General features: G+C 42.0%; 1 protein-coding gene across 8 annotated transcripts in view; it reads left to right on the top strand.

The window, feature by feature from the left end:
- LOC140729083 (multiple PDZ domain protein) overlaps positions 1–15,294 on the top strand; it is a 224,435-nt gene that overhangs the window by 72,401 nt on the left and 136,740 nt on the right. For 7 of the 8 annotated variants that reach the window (XM_073048413.1, XM_073048414.1, XM_073048419.1 and 4 more), the window contains exons 15-16: positions 1,772–1,942; positions 10,920–11,003. In XM_073048413.1, the coding sequence (XP_072904514.1) occupies positions 1,772–1,942; positions 10,920–11,003 (255 nt within the window). The remainder of the gene's footprint in view (positions 1–1,771; positions 1,943–10,919; positions 11,004–15,294) is intronic. The other variant, XM_073048416.1, reaches the window with a different exon arrangement.

Here is a 15,294-nt window from a genome sequence, read left to right as displayed (position 1 = left end):
TTCTTTTAGAGCAGCATAGAAGTTCTAGAAATCCTACCTATATACACTTGGATCTCATCAGCTTTATTGCTCACCCAGGAATCCTGCATCTGGTGCATTTTGTGTTCTATGATCCTTCGTATTCTATTGAAGACACCCTTTTCGAGATGGACTTGGGGTCGCAGAGGAAAGCTTTGTGGAGACGATGTTTCTCATCTAGCAGCTGGTTGATGTCAACACGGTTTTTATTAAACCAGTAATTGTGCTTTCTGGCAGTAGGCCTCAAAATCTCTATCAGTGTTGTAGGTCAGCTCTTGAAGGGTTCACCAAGCTGTTTCCACCTTCTGATTGTCCAGAAGGGTGGAGTTTAAGCAATCTTCCAGAGTGTCAACAAAAGACTGCTTTATGTTGCTGCTTGGAGATGTTCAGCCACCTTGGGGCTTTCTTTCCTTTTGGGCTGCATATGGATGTTCCATTTAGAAATGACGAGACAGTTGTCTGTCCAGCTATCAGCATCTCCCGTGCATTTTGTCACTCTTTCCTCCTGTTTGTCTCACTTCCCGATGGTGATGTAGTCAATTAAATGCCAACACTTTGAGTGGGGATGCATGCACAAGGTTCTGTTACAGGTGAGAAGGCAGAAGATGGTGTTTGTGATCAACAATTTATTAACAGCAATTCTTGATCTTAATTAAGGTTTTTTGGAATTGTCTTTTTTTTGCACTAGTACAATCTATTTGTTTTAATTTAAGTGGTTGGTTAATAATTAGTCTACCTGATGCAAGAGCTTATGAAGTAACTCTGGTGCACTTGAGGGTATATGAGGGTTAGCAGATATTACAATATTTTTGCAACTGGAGTGGAAATTCATAGTTAACATATTGGTAATTACACAAATGTAGATCATTTAAAAAATCTTGTCTTATGTTCTTGTGGTCTTATGATGTATTCAGTAAAGGAGTTTTTCCTCCAATACATTGGAGAAGTAATTGCCAACATCAATCATTAGTATCATCTTTTATCGCAAATCCCAAACAAGAGAAAATCTGCAGATGTTGGAAATCCAAACAACAAGCAAAATACTGGAGGAACTCAGTAGGCCAGGCAGCATCTATGGAAAAGAGTACAGTTGACATTTCGGGCCGAGACCCTTCACCAGGACTGTCTTTTGTTGGTTTATTTTACTCGAGAGTTCAATAATAATCTCTATAATGTCATTTGAGATTGCAGAATTGTTTGTATACCTAAAATACAACTTAAAAACTTGTGCCTCAATAGCTCTCTATGGCAATAAATTCCACAAGCTGCAATCACATCATTGACCCCTACAGAACTTCACTCGTCACTGGTAGCCATTCTGTAAAGGACCTCTTTATCTTCGCTCTCTGACTTCTGCTAGTCAGCCAGTCTTCAATCCATGCTTGTACCTTACCCCTAACACCATGCACTCTTACCTTGTTTAGCAGCCTTGTGTGTGGCACCTGTCAAAGGCCGCCTGAAAATCCAAATAAATAATGTGCAGCAACCCTCCTTTGTATATCCTGCATGATGCTCAAAGAATTCCAACAGATTTATCAGGCATGGTCTCTCCTTAATGAGACTATGATGACCAAATTTCTGTTGCAGAGTCACAATTGCAATTTTCCAGTCCTCTGGAACCTTCCCTGACATCAGTAATACTTGAAAGGTCACTACTAATTCCTCCACAATCTCTTCAGCTATTAACTAGTTAACATGATTCATTTTAATTTCAATTTTGTCAAGGAACTTATTGTTTTCTGCTGTATTTTAGGTTAATGGAATACCACTACTAGGTAAGAATCATAAAGATGTTGTGAGTATTCTGAAGGACCTGCCTATCAATGTCACCATGGTCTGCTGCCACCCAGTCCTGGAGGTCAAAAATGAAACTGATATTGATGACATGATTTCCATAGAAGAACCCCTTCAAGCAAATGAAGAGGTATTGTAATAATGTTATCTCACGTACAGTATTTCTTAATCAGTATTGATCCTTGTGATTTTTCCATTGGAAGAAGAGTTTGCCCATGAAAGTTGGGTTTATATAATAATGGATCATGGAGAATTAAGTTTGTATACTGTGACCTTTTAAATTTTAAAGTACTAAACTGAAAGGTCCTGTAATTTATGAGTAATCTAAATAGACAGGCTGCATTATTAGAGATGTTTTGTTTTGTTCACATCAGCAGGGGTACAGATTGCATATTGCAGAGAGAGATTAATGTATGTTTATTGAGAAGCTAACAGAACTGGAATGTTTTGAGATTTCAATTTATTCATAGGTTGTGAATGTCACACCCAAGACCAGTGATTTTTTTCCCCTCCTATCTTAATAGTTCTTACACTGAGTGCCAATCTGTTTAGGGTGACTATATAGCCATGGGTAAAAAGTTGTATACTAACCAGATATAGAAAGTAACTCAAGTAAAAGAGCCTTGCCTTTTTCTTGCACCCTATCTTGCTCATTGATTGCAGTAACAATTGCTATGCTTACCTTGGGGTCATGGGGTCACAGAGCAGTATTGCACTGATATAGGCCGTTAGTCCCTCCTTTCCATGTACTTATCCAAGTGCTTCTTAAGTAGTATTATTATATCTTTGTTAACTACTACTTGTAGCAGATCATTGTATATACTCACCACATGATTGAATTTCTCAGAGGATATGTCAAAGCATATTGATGAAGGTAGAGCAGTCGATGTTCTGTACATAGATTTTAGTAAGGCGATTGATAAGTTTTCCCGTGGAAGGCTCATTCGGAAAGTTAAGGTTGGGATTTAGGGAAACTTGATTCTGGATTCAGAATTCTCTTGACTGTGGAAGGCAGAGGGTAGTACAGATGGAGTATTTTCTGCCTGAAGGTCAGTGACCAGTGATGTTCTGCAGGGATCTGTTCTGAGAACCCTGCTCTTTGTGATTTTTGTAAATGACTTGGCTGAGGAAGTGGAAGGGTAATTCAGAAGGTATGCAGATGATATGAAGGTTCATGGTATTGTGGATTGTGTAGAAGATTGTCATAGTTTAAATAGTTTGAATGGCTTGTCATATGAAGAGCGTTTGATGACTCTGGGCTTGTATTCACTGGAGTTCAGAAGCATGAGGGGTGACCTCATTGAAACCTATTGAATGCTGAAAAACCTTGATAATGAATATGTGGAGATGTTTCTTTGGGTCAGAGCGTCTAAGACCAGAGAACCCAGCTTCAGAATAGCAGAGCATCCTTTTAGAATGGAGATGAGGAAGAATTTCTTTTGCTAGAGTGCAGTGAATTTGAGGAATTCTTTTCCACAGGCAGATGTGGCAACAAAGTCTTTATGTATATTTAAGGCAAAGGTTGATAGATTCTTGTTTAGTCAGGGGATGAAGGAATGGGAAGGGGAGGGGGAAGGGAAGGCAGGAGATTGTGGCTGAGAGGAAAATTGGATCAGTCATGATGAAATGGTGGAGCAGACTCGATGGACCAAATGGCCTAATTGTGGAATCATTTTTGTGATTACAGGCCCGGAGTCATCAAAAGCTTTTCATTTGACAAACAATTTAATCCTGGAATCATTTTTGTTAACCTCCATTGAACCCTGACGAGTTTTAGCACAATCTTTCTAAGATAAGGGGCCCAAAACTATTCATAGTACTCCAAGTGAAGCCTCACTAGTGCTTTATAAAGTCTCAATATTACGTTTTTGCTTTTGTATTCTAGTCCTCTTGAAATGAATACTAACATCGCATTTGCCTGCCTCACCATGGACTCAACCTGCAAATTAACCTTTAGGGAATCCTGTACAGGACTCCCAAGTCCCTCTGCACCTCAGTTTTTACTATTTTCTTTGCATTTAGAAAATTGTCAACCCTTTCATTTCTTCTACCAAAGTGCATGGCCGTACACTTCATAACACTGTATTCATCTGCCAGTTCTTTCCCCATTCTCCTAATCTGTTGTCCTTCTGTAGCCTCTCTACTTCCTCAAAACTACCTGCACTTCCACCTATCTTCATATCATCTGCGGACTTTGCAAAAAAGCCATCAACTTCTTCATCCAAATCATTGACATACAACGTTTAAAAAAAAATCTGTCCAAACAAGACCCTTGTGGAACACTACTAGTCATTGGCAGCCAACCAGAAAGGGCTCCTTTTATTCCCACTCTCGGCCTCCTGCCAATCAACCACTGCTTTATCCATGTTAGTATCTTTCCTGTAATACCATGGGCTGGTAGCTTGTTAAGCTGCCTCATATGTGGCACCTTCTGAAAATACAAATACACAATACCAGCAGATTCTCCTTTGTCTATCCTGCTTATTTCTTCAAAGAATTCCAACAGATCTGTTAGGTAAGATGTTGAGGAAAGCATGCTGACTACAGCCTATTTTATCTTGTGCCTCCAAGAGACCTCACCCTTAACAATCGGCTCCATCATTTTCCCAACCACCGATGTCAGACTAACTGGCATATGATTTCCTTTTTTCTGCCTCTCTCTCCCTTCTTGAAGAACAGAGTGACATTTGCAATTTTCCAGTCTTCCTGAACCATTCCAGAATCTAGTAATTTTTAAAAGATCATTACTAATAACTCCACAATCTCTTCAGCCACATCTTTCAGAATGTTGGCTGTACACTATCTGGTACAGGAGACTTATCTACCGTCAGACCTTTCAGTTTCCCAAGAACCTTCTCACTAGTAATGGTAACTTCACATAACTTCATGAACACTGGCACCTGGAACTTCTACAATACTACTCGTGTCTTCCATAGTGAAGATTGATGCAACATACTTATTCAGTTCGTCTGCCATTTTCTTATCCTCCTTTACTAGCATTGTTTCCCGTCGTCCAATATCCACTCTCACCTCTTTTTCAGACTTTATGTATCTGAAGAAACTTTAGGTATCGTCTTTAATATTATTGGCTAGCTTACTTTCACATTCCATCTTTACGTTGCTAATAACTTTTTTAGTTGCCCATTGATTTTTAAAAGCTTCCCAATCTTCAAACTTCCCACTAATTTTCCCTCTATTATATGCCTTCTCTTTGGCTTTTATGTTTTCTTTGACTTCCCTGTTAGCCGTAGTTATAGCATCTTTGTTTTAGAATACTGCTTTTATTTTGGGATGTATATATCCTGTGCCTTCTGAATTGCTTCTACAAATTCCAGCCATTGCTGCTTTGTTGTCATGCCTGCCAGTGTTATTTTTTTCCAATCAATTCTAGCCAACTTCTTTCTCATGCCTCTGTAATTCCCTTTACTCCACTGTAATTCTGACACATCTAACTTTAGCTCCTCCTTCTCATATTTCACAGTGAATTCAATCATATCATCACTTTCCCCTAGGGTTCTTTTACCTTGAACTCTCTAATCAATTCTGGTTCATTGCACAACACCCAAATCAGAATAGCTGATCCCCTAGTGGGCTCAACTATGAGCTGCTATAAAAAATCATCTCGTAGGCATTCTAGAAATTCTCTCTCTTGGAATTCAGCACCAACCTAATTTTCCCAATGTACCTGCATATTGAAATCCCCCATGACTATTGTAACATTGCCCTTTTGGTATGGATTTTCTATCTGCTGTTGTAATTTGTAGACCGCATCCTTACTACTATTTGCGGGTCTGTAATGAACTCCCATCAGGGTCTTTTTACCCTTGTTTGATCCACAGTGATTCAACGCCTTCCTATTTTCTGTTACCTTTTTCTTTTGATTTCATTTCTTTTTATCAACAACATTGCCACCCCCTCTGCGTTCTTGCCTGTCCTTTTGATATAATGTCGATCCTTGGGCATTAAGCTTCCAGCTATAACCATCTTTTAGCCGTGATTGTGTTGCCTACAACATCATACGTGCCAATCTGTAACTGTTACAAGTTCATCTACCTTATTCTGCATACTGCATGTATCCAAATATAATTCTTTCGGACTTGTATTCACCTTTCTTAATTTTGTCCACCTTTTACATTGCAACTCATCCTGTTGACTACAATTTTGCCCTATCAACAGCCTCTCCTTACTGCACATCGCTTCTGTTTGTAAACCAACCACCTCAGCTTCAGTTCTATCACTCTGGTTCCCAGCCCTCTGCCAAATTAGTTTAAACCCTCCTGAACAACTCCAACTAACCTGCTCGCAAGGATATTGAACCCCCCTTTGGTTCGGGTGTAACCCGTCTCTTTTGTACAGGTCGTACCTTCCCCAGAAGAGATCTCAAAGATCCGTAAATCTGAACCTCTGCCCCTGCACCAGTTCCTCAGCCACATATTCATCCAAATCTTACCCTCACTGGCACAAAGCACAGGAAGCAATCCAGAGATTTCTACTCTGGAGGACCTGTTGCTCAGCTTTCTATCTAGCTCCCTAAAATCTCTTCAGGACCTCTTCACCTTGTACTACTTATGTCATTGGTGCCAATATGTACCAAGACTTCTAGCTGCTCACCCTTCCCCCTGAAAATGCCATGGACCTGAATGGAGACATCCCTGATTCTGGCACCAGGGAGGCAACATACCATCCGGGTGTCTTGTTGCGCCCTCAGAAACTTGTCTCAGTTTCTCTGACTATGGAATCTCCTATCAACACTGCAGGCCTCTTCACCTCTCTACTCTTATGAGCCAGAGCGCTAGACAGTGCCAGAGACCCAGTCACTGTGGCTTGCCCTGGTAGGTTATCCCTCTCAACAGTATCTAAACCTGTTATTGAGGAGATCATCCGTAGGAGTACTCTGCACTAGCTGTTCATTTCTCCTCCTCCTCCTCTTGACAGTTACCCAGTTACTTGACTCCTGCAATCTAGGGGTGACTACCTTGCTGTAGCTACTGTCCATCACCACCTTATTCTCCTATATTAGTTGAAGAGGTCTCCCAAACTTCTCACATCCCTCATACAATACAATGCACTGCTCCTGGAGCCATTCTAACTAAACTACTATGCCCCAACAGATGAGGAATGAACAAATAAAAACAGAAAGAGAGCAACTTACAAGATACTATTCCTCACCGAAGCCTGATGAGCCAAAGTCACTGTAAACACTTGTAAACTCACAAGAATTGCTGCTCCGTTTGCACCTGTGCTGTTTTTATTGGCCCTTTCTAATGAATCCCCCTTGCTGATTGGTCGCTCCTCAACTGAGAGAAACTGCCATGAAGCTCTGCCTTTAAAATCTCGATTACCTATTTGAAAGCTATGTAGCTCTTTTTATGTACCTCTGACATTGATTGTACAACTCAGAAAACTGCTGCAAAGCTCTGCTTTTTAAATCTTGAAAGCGGACCTGACTGAAAGGGAGCTATTATTATGTACTGTCTCTTGCTGTTTTGTTGTTCCTCAACTCTCAATACTCACAAAATTACTGTCGCCTTCATGTCAGCTTGAACCAGGTTGGCTATTGTTCGCTGACCTCTCTCACTAACAAGGCATTTTCATCCACAGACCTGCTCAGTTCAGTTCAGTTTCAGTTTATTGTCATTTAGAAACCACAAATGCAATGCAGTTAAAAAATGAGACAACGTTCTCCAGAATGATATCACAAAAGCACACGACCAAACGGACTACACCAGAAAATCCACATAACATTTGGTAATCCCCAAATCGAGTGAGGAGAGGCTGCTGCGTATTAATACCGCACTATCATCTTAGCGCATTCCCCGGAAAGGAGCTCCAAACCCACCAGACTAACCAGACACACCAAGTCAAGAGACCAACTCTACCACCCAACAAACCAAAAACTAAAGCTACAAGATCTACACAAAACCACATAGTTACATATAGTTATAGTTAACCTATAGTTACAACTGTGCAGACAATACCATAATTAATAAAAAAAAACAGACCATGGGCACAGTAAAAATAATCCAAAGATGTTAAAAGACTATAAGTTCGAAAGAAACCACCACACAGTTTCCACAAGTCCTCAGGGTCCCGATTGACTCGTCATCCCACGCAGGCAGCAGAAGGGAGTACCCCCGCTATGGAATTCCATGGTGCCCAACTCAGCCTCGCAGACGCAGAACACAATGAAAGCTCCGTCGGACCCAGCCTCGCAGACGCAGCACGCAGTGAAAGTGCCCCGACTGCAGCGGACTCCAAGTCCGTCGAAACTCCGTGCCTCCGACCATCCCCTCCGGCACAGCCTCTCTGAGCACCATCCTCTGCCGATCGCACTACGACGCCCCCACCAACAACCACCGGCAATGCAACCCCGAGAACTGGGGGCCTGTTCTTCTCAGCAGATACCCGGACCTCACAACAGCAGCAACAATGAAGAAGGCCTTCCTGGAGATTTCCAGATGTTCCTCCGTGCTCCCATGTCTGTTTCTCATCAGATTAGGATTGTGTACTTCTCTTCGGTATTCACCAATGAGAGGGAACTTGATGATGGTGAGGACAATATGAGTGAGGTTGATGTTCTGGAGCATGTTGTTATTAAGGGAGAGGAGGTGTTGAAGTTGTTAAAATACATTAGGATGGATAAGTCCCCAGGGCCTGACGGAATATTCCCCAGGCTGCTCCACGAGGCGAGGGAAGAGATTGCTGAGCTCTGGCTTAGGAGATTTGTGTCCTTGTTGTCCACGGGAATGGTACCGGAGGATTGGAGGGAGGAGAATGTTGTCCCCTTGTTCAAAAAAGGTAGTAGGGATAATCCGGGTAATTATAGACCCAGAGCCTTGCGTCTGTGGTGGGAAAGCTGTTGGAAAATATATTTAGAGATAGGATCTATGGGCATTTAGAGAATCATGGTCTGATCAGGGACAGTCAGCATGGCTTTGTGAAGGGCAGATCATATCTAACAAGCCTGATAGAGTTCTTTGAGGAGGTGACCAGGCATATAGATGAAGGTAGTGCAGTGGATGTGATCTACATGGATTTTAGTAAGCCATTTGACAAGGAACCACACGGCAGGCTTATTCAGAAAATCAGAAGGCATGGGATACAGGGAAGTTTGGCCAGGTGGATTCAGAATTGGCTTGCCTGCAGAAGGCAGAGGGTCGTGGTGGAGGGAGAACATTCAGATTGGAGGGTTGTGACTAGTGGTGTCCCACAAGGATCTGTTCTGGGACCTCTACTTTTTGTGATTTTTATTAACGACCTGGATGTGGGGGTAGAAGGGTGGGTTGGCAAGTTTGCAGACAACACAAAGGTTGGTGGTGTTGTAGATAGTGTAGAGGATTGTCAAAGATTGCAGAGAGACATTGATAGGATGTAGAAGTGGCAGATGGAGTTCAACCCAGAGAAGTGTGAGGTGGTACACTTTGGAAGGACAACCTCCAAGGCAGAGTACAAAGTAAATGGCAGGATACTTAGTAGTGTGGAGGAGCAGAGGGATCTGGGGGTACATGTCCACAGATCCCTGAAAGTTGCCTCACTGGTAGATAGGGTAGTTAAGAAAGCTTATGGGGTGTTAGCTTTCATAAGTCAAGGGATAGTTTAAGAGTCACGATGCAATGATGCAGCTCTATAAAACTCTAGTTAGGCTGCACTTGGAGTACTGTGTCCAGTTCTGGTTGCCTCACTATAGGAAGGATGTGGAAGCATTGGAAAGGGTACAGAGGAGATTTACCAGGATGCTGCCTGGTTTAGAGAGTATGGATTATGATCAGAGATTAAGGGAGCTAGGGCTTTACTCTTTGGAGAGAAGGAGGATGAGAGGAGACATGATAGAGGTGTACAAGATATTAAGAGGAATAGACAGAGTGGACAGCCAGCGCCTCTTCCCCAGGGCACCACTGGTCAGTACAAGAGGACATGGCTTTAAGGTAAGGGGAGGGAAGTTCAAGGGGGATATTAGAGGAAGGTTTTTTACTCAGAGTGTGGTTGGTGCGTGGACTGCACTGCCTGAGTCAGTGGTGGAGGCAGATACACTAGTGAAGGTTAAGAGACTACTAGATAGGTATATGGAAGAATTTGGGGGGGGGGGTGCTATATGGGAGGCAGGGTTTGAGGGTCGGCACAACATTGTGGGCCGTAGGGCCTGTGATGTGCTGTGCTATTCTGTGTTCTACGGCACCCCGCTTAACAAAGAACCGATGTCACCTCTGGAGTGGCCACTGCAGACTGCATCGCACAGCCATCTTGGTCACGTCACGTATACTGCTGCTTGCTGGATTTTATTTTTTGTTTTTTGCACCAAAAACTCTTAACTCTAGAAACTGTTTTGCTTGAAAATACCAGAAGATCAGCAGTTTCTGAGATACTCAAACCACCCAGTCTTTCACTAATAATTATTCCACGATCAGTCCCTTAGATCATATTTCTTTCCCATTCTGATGTTTGGTTTGGTTCGGCTTTTTCCTTTGGAACGGAGGAGGATGAGTGGTAACTTGATAGGGATATTCAACATGATTAGAGGCATAGATAGAGTGGACAGCCAGAGTCATTTTCTCAGGGCAGAACTGGCTCATATGAGAGGGCAGAATTTAATTGGAGTAAAGTATACGCAGTGTCAGGCGGTTTTTATTTTACATGGAGAGTGGTAGGTGCATGGGACGTGCTGCTATAGATAGTGGTAGAGGCAGCTATATTAAGAATATTTAAGAGACTTGTGGATAGGCACTTTCACGGAGGATTATGTGGGAGGGAAAAGTTAGATTGAAACCTTGATAAATAAACACCAATAGGTAAAAAATTTGGCACAACATCATGGACTGAAAGACCTGTATTGTGCCGTACTCTTCTATGTTTGATGTTCACTTCTTGTATCCCGTCACTTTCCCATTTTTGTCATCGTGTTCAACTCCCTGGCTGCAATCTATTCATAAAACCTCCGTAAATGTAAAGGAAATTTTGCTCCAAAAAATCTAGCTGCCCAGCCTTCTCCAAGTTTCTAATTAGTATTTTAAAACTACGATGGCATGGAAGAGTTTTGCGTTAAGAAAGTATAGCTACAGTTTGCTGGAAAAAATAAAAATTTAGATGCAAATGTTGGAATTGTTTTCTAGATGTTAGAATTTCTTCCTTCATCAGTACCTCTGGATTGGAACAGAGATCAAGGGGAAGCAGTCAGTGACAAAGGATTTTTGCAGGTATTGATTTCTATTTATTTCTCATCTGAGAATGATTTAAATTAATACTGAATCCATCTCCACTGGAATCTTTGTGTTGAATCATGTTGGATACAGCATAGATACACACAGAACTTACAGTCCTGAACAGATAAGGCTGGGTGAAGTCAACCAGTGAAACAGCATCAGCAGTGAAAGAAACTTAGTAAAGTTTCTAATTGGGGCCCATTTCTCAGAACTGGATAGGGCTACAATTGGTTTCCCGAAAGAGCTGGAGGGTGTAGTCCGAGTAAAGACTATATGAGGTGGTAATGGAGCATGAATACTGATTGTTGAGATTAGGTATATTAGGCATAATAATGGAAAACTATGAGAGAGCAGTTTACCTGAAGCTAGAAAATTTAGTGTTGACTTAAGTAAATTGCAAGGAGTCCACACAGAAAAAAAGACGTTCCTCTAGTTTTCATTTGGTGCCACTATGGCAGTGGAGGAGGCTGCAGACAGGTTAGAATAGGAGTAGAATTGGGAATGATTATGGCGTTTGAAAGGAAGCTCAGGATATCCCTGTGGTCTGAGCCCAGATGATCTGCTAAGTGATCGACCTGTCTTTGTAGCTCTATTTTACATTGTATCTGTTAGAAGATGCAATCATTTTTCAGGAAATGTATGTGTTTTGAGGTTAAACTATCCTTGACATCTCACTGTTTGCTCTTCCAAAATCTTTACTTCAAAAAAAAGTTTGGATCTCTTCTTAATTATGATCCCTTTAAATTAAATCCCATCAGCTTTTGAAAACATTTTCCTTTTTGCCAAAGCTTTTATTGAAAACCATGTTTCCCAAGGCTTCAGAAGCCTGGCTGGTCTATTTTAAATTTGAGAAGTTATTTCAGTCAAAATGATTAGGACTCTTCTGTCTCTGCTTCCTTGTTGCATGAGTCAATAGGCTACGTTCATGGAGTGCAGAGGAAAAGGAAGTAATTGGAGGCTTCGTGCGGAGATTGACAGGGCCACAGAGGAGGAGCAGATGATAAGAGATCAGGTCGAAGATCAAGAGGTTTGCATGATGGCGATTAGAAATATTAGGAAGACTAAGACTTGTAGGTGAATCATAGAATTCTTCCACAATTCTATGATTCACCTACAAGTGAATTCCAAGAATAAATACCAAGATTGGAAAAAGATCATATATACCTTGACTGCAGATCACAGGTTATGGATAAAATAGATGAACATGACCCAGTGATGTTAATTTATCATCATCATCATACAGCACAGAAATAGGCCTTTTGGCCCATTTATTAATTAGTCTAGTCCCATCAACCTGCTCCGGGACCATAGCCATCCATATCCCTGCCAGTGTGTACCCATCCAAATTTCTCTTAAATGTTGAAGTCGATCCCACATCCACCACTTCCACTGACGGCTCCTTCCACAATCTTACCACTATCTGAATGAAGAAGTTCCTCCTTGTGTTCCCCTTAAACATGTCTCCTTTCACATTTAAACCCATAACCTCTATTTTGAATCTCATCCATCGTCAGTGGAAAAAGCCCTCTACCACTTACCTTATCTATACCTCTCATAATTTTGTATATGTCTTTCATATTTCCCACCATTCTTCTAAACTCCAAGTAATAAAGTTTTAATCTATTCAACCTTATCTGTAACTCAGGAGCTCAAGTCCTCGCAACATGCTTGTAAATTTTCTCTGCAATCTTTCAGTGTTATTGACATCTTTACTGTAGGTGACGAAAATTGCATACAATTCACCAAATTAGGTCTCTCCAACGTCTTATCCAGCTTCAACATAACATCCCAGCTCATTTACTGAATTCTTTGATTTATGAAGGCTAATATGCCAAAAACTTACTTTAGAACCCTATTTACCTGTGACACCACTTTCAAGGAATTATGGATCTGTATTCCCAGATGCCTCTGTTATGCCACACTCTTTAGTGCCCTACTGCTCACCGTGTAGTTCCTGCCCTTGTTTGACCTCCCAAAGTACAACACCTCATTAAATTCCATCTGCCATTTTTCAGTCCCTTTTTCCAGCTAGCCCAGATCCTGCTGTAAGCCTTGCTGTCCACTACGCCCCCAATTTTGGTGACATCTGCAAATTTGCTGACACAGTTTACCAAATTATCATCCAATCAATGATATTGATATAAACGACAACAAACTCAACACTGGACCCTGCGGTGCACCACTAGTCACCCCTTAACAATAAGTACTCCTGTTTGAGTACTGTTGGGGGCAGGGCTACCTGGGGGAAGCAACAGTGGCTGCGCCTCTGACACAGAGTCTGGCCCTGTGGCTCAGAAGGGTAGGGAAAGGAAGAGGCTGGCAGCAGTGATAGGCAATTCTATAGTTTGGAGGTTAGACAAGCAATTCTATGGATGCAGGAAAGAAACACGGATGGTAGTTTGCCCTCCAGGTGCCAGAATCCAGAATGTTTCTGATAGCATCCATGACATCCTGAAGTGGGAGGGAGAACAGCCAGAGGTCGTGGTGCATATTGGTACCAATGACATAGGTAGGAAAAGAGAGGAGGTCCTGAAAGCAGACTACAGGGAGTTAGGAAGGAAGTTGAAAAGCAGGACCACAAAGGTAGTAATCTCAGGATTACTGTCTGTGCCACGTGACAGTGAGTATAGGAATAGAGCGAGGTGGAGGATAAATGCATGGCTGAGGGATTGGAGCAGGGATTCAGATTTCTGGATCATTGAGACCTCTTTTGGGGCAGGAGTGACCTGTACAAAAAAGATGGGTTGCACTTGAATACAAGAGGGACCAATATCCAGGCAGGGAAGTTTGCTAAGACTTTTGGGAAGAGATAAACTAGGATCGCTGGGTGGGGGGGGGGGGGGGTGGGAACGGAACTGAAGAGATGAAGGAAGGGGTGGTTGGCTCACAAATTGAGAAAGCTTATAGATAGTTTAAGTGGGAGGATAGGTAGGTAATACAGAAGGGATACGCTCAGGCTGATGGTTTGAGATGTGTCTACTTTAATGCAAGGGGTATCATGAACAAAGCGGATGAACTTAGAGCATGGATCAGTACTTGAATCTATGATGTGGCCATTACAGAGATTTAGATGGCTCAGGGGGGAAGAATGGCTACTTGGAGTGCCAGGCTTTAGATGTTTCTCAATGGACAAGGATGGAGGCAAAGGAGGTGGGAGCATGGCAGTGCTGATCAGAGATAGTGTCACGGCTGTAGAAAAGGAGAAAGTCATGGAGGGGTTGTCTACGGAGTCTCTGTGGGTGGAAATTATGAAGAGGAAGGGGTCAATAACTCTACTGGGTGCTTTATATAGCCACCCAATGGGAACAGGGACATTGAGGCGCAGATAGGCAGACAGATTCTGGAAAGTTGTAATAATAACGGTTGTCGTGGTGGGAGATTTTAATTTCCCCGATATTGATTGGCATCTCCCTGGAGCAAGGGGTTTAGATGGGGTGGAGATTGTTAGGGGTGTTCAGGAAGGTTTCCTGACACAATATGTAGATAAGTCAACTAGAGGAGAGGCTATACTTGGTCTACTATTGGGAAATGAGTCTGGTCAGGTGTCAGGTCTCTCTGTGGGAGAGCATTTGGAGATTGTGATCACAATTCTATCTCCTTTATCATAACATTGGAGAGGAATAGGAACAGACAAGTTGGGAAAGCATATAATTGGAGTAAGAGGAAATATGAAGCTATCAGTCAGGAACTTAGAAGTGTAAATTGGGAACAGATGTTCTCAGTGAAATGTACGGCAGAAATGTGGTAAATGTTCAGGGGATATTTGCGTGGTGTTCTGCATAGGTGCATTCCAATGAGACGGAAAGGATGGTAGGGTATAGGAACTATGGTGTACAAAGACTGTTGAAAATTTAGTCAAGAAGAAAATAAAAACTTACAAAAGGTTCAAAAAACTAGGTAATGATAGAGATCTAGAAAAATATAAGGCTAGTAGGAAGGAGCTTAAGAATGAAATTGAATGAGAGCCAGAAGTGGCCATGAGAAGGCCTTGGCGAGCAAGATTAAGGAAAACCCCAAGGCATTCTACAACTATGTGAATAGCAAGAGAATAAGATGTCAGAGATTAGGACCAGTCAAGTACGACAGTGGAAAAGTGTGTATGGAACTGGAGGAGATAGCGGAGATACTTCATGAGTATTTCAGTATTCACTACGGAAAAAAATCTTGGCAATTGTAGGCATGACTTAACAGCAGATTGAAAAGCTTGAACATATAGACATAAAGAAAGAGGACGTGCTGGAGCTTTTGGAAAGCATCAAATTGGATCAGTCTCTGGGAATGGACA

The sequence above is a fragment of the Hemitrygon akajei genome, chromosome 6, assembly GCF_048418815.1.
Source record: "Hemitrygon akajei chromosome 6, sHemAka1.3, whole genome shotgun sequence".
Lineage (NCBI taxonomy): Eukaryota > Metazoa > Chordata > Chondrichthyes > Myliobatiformes > Dasyatidae > Hemitrygon > Hemitrygon akajei.
This window is presented reverse-complemented; position numbering and strand designations above follow the sequence as displayed.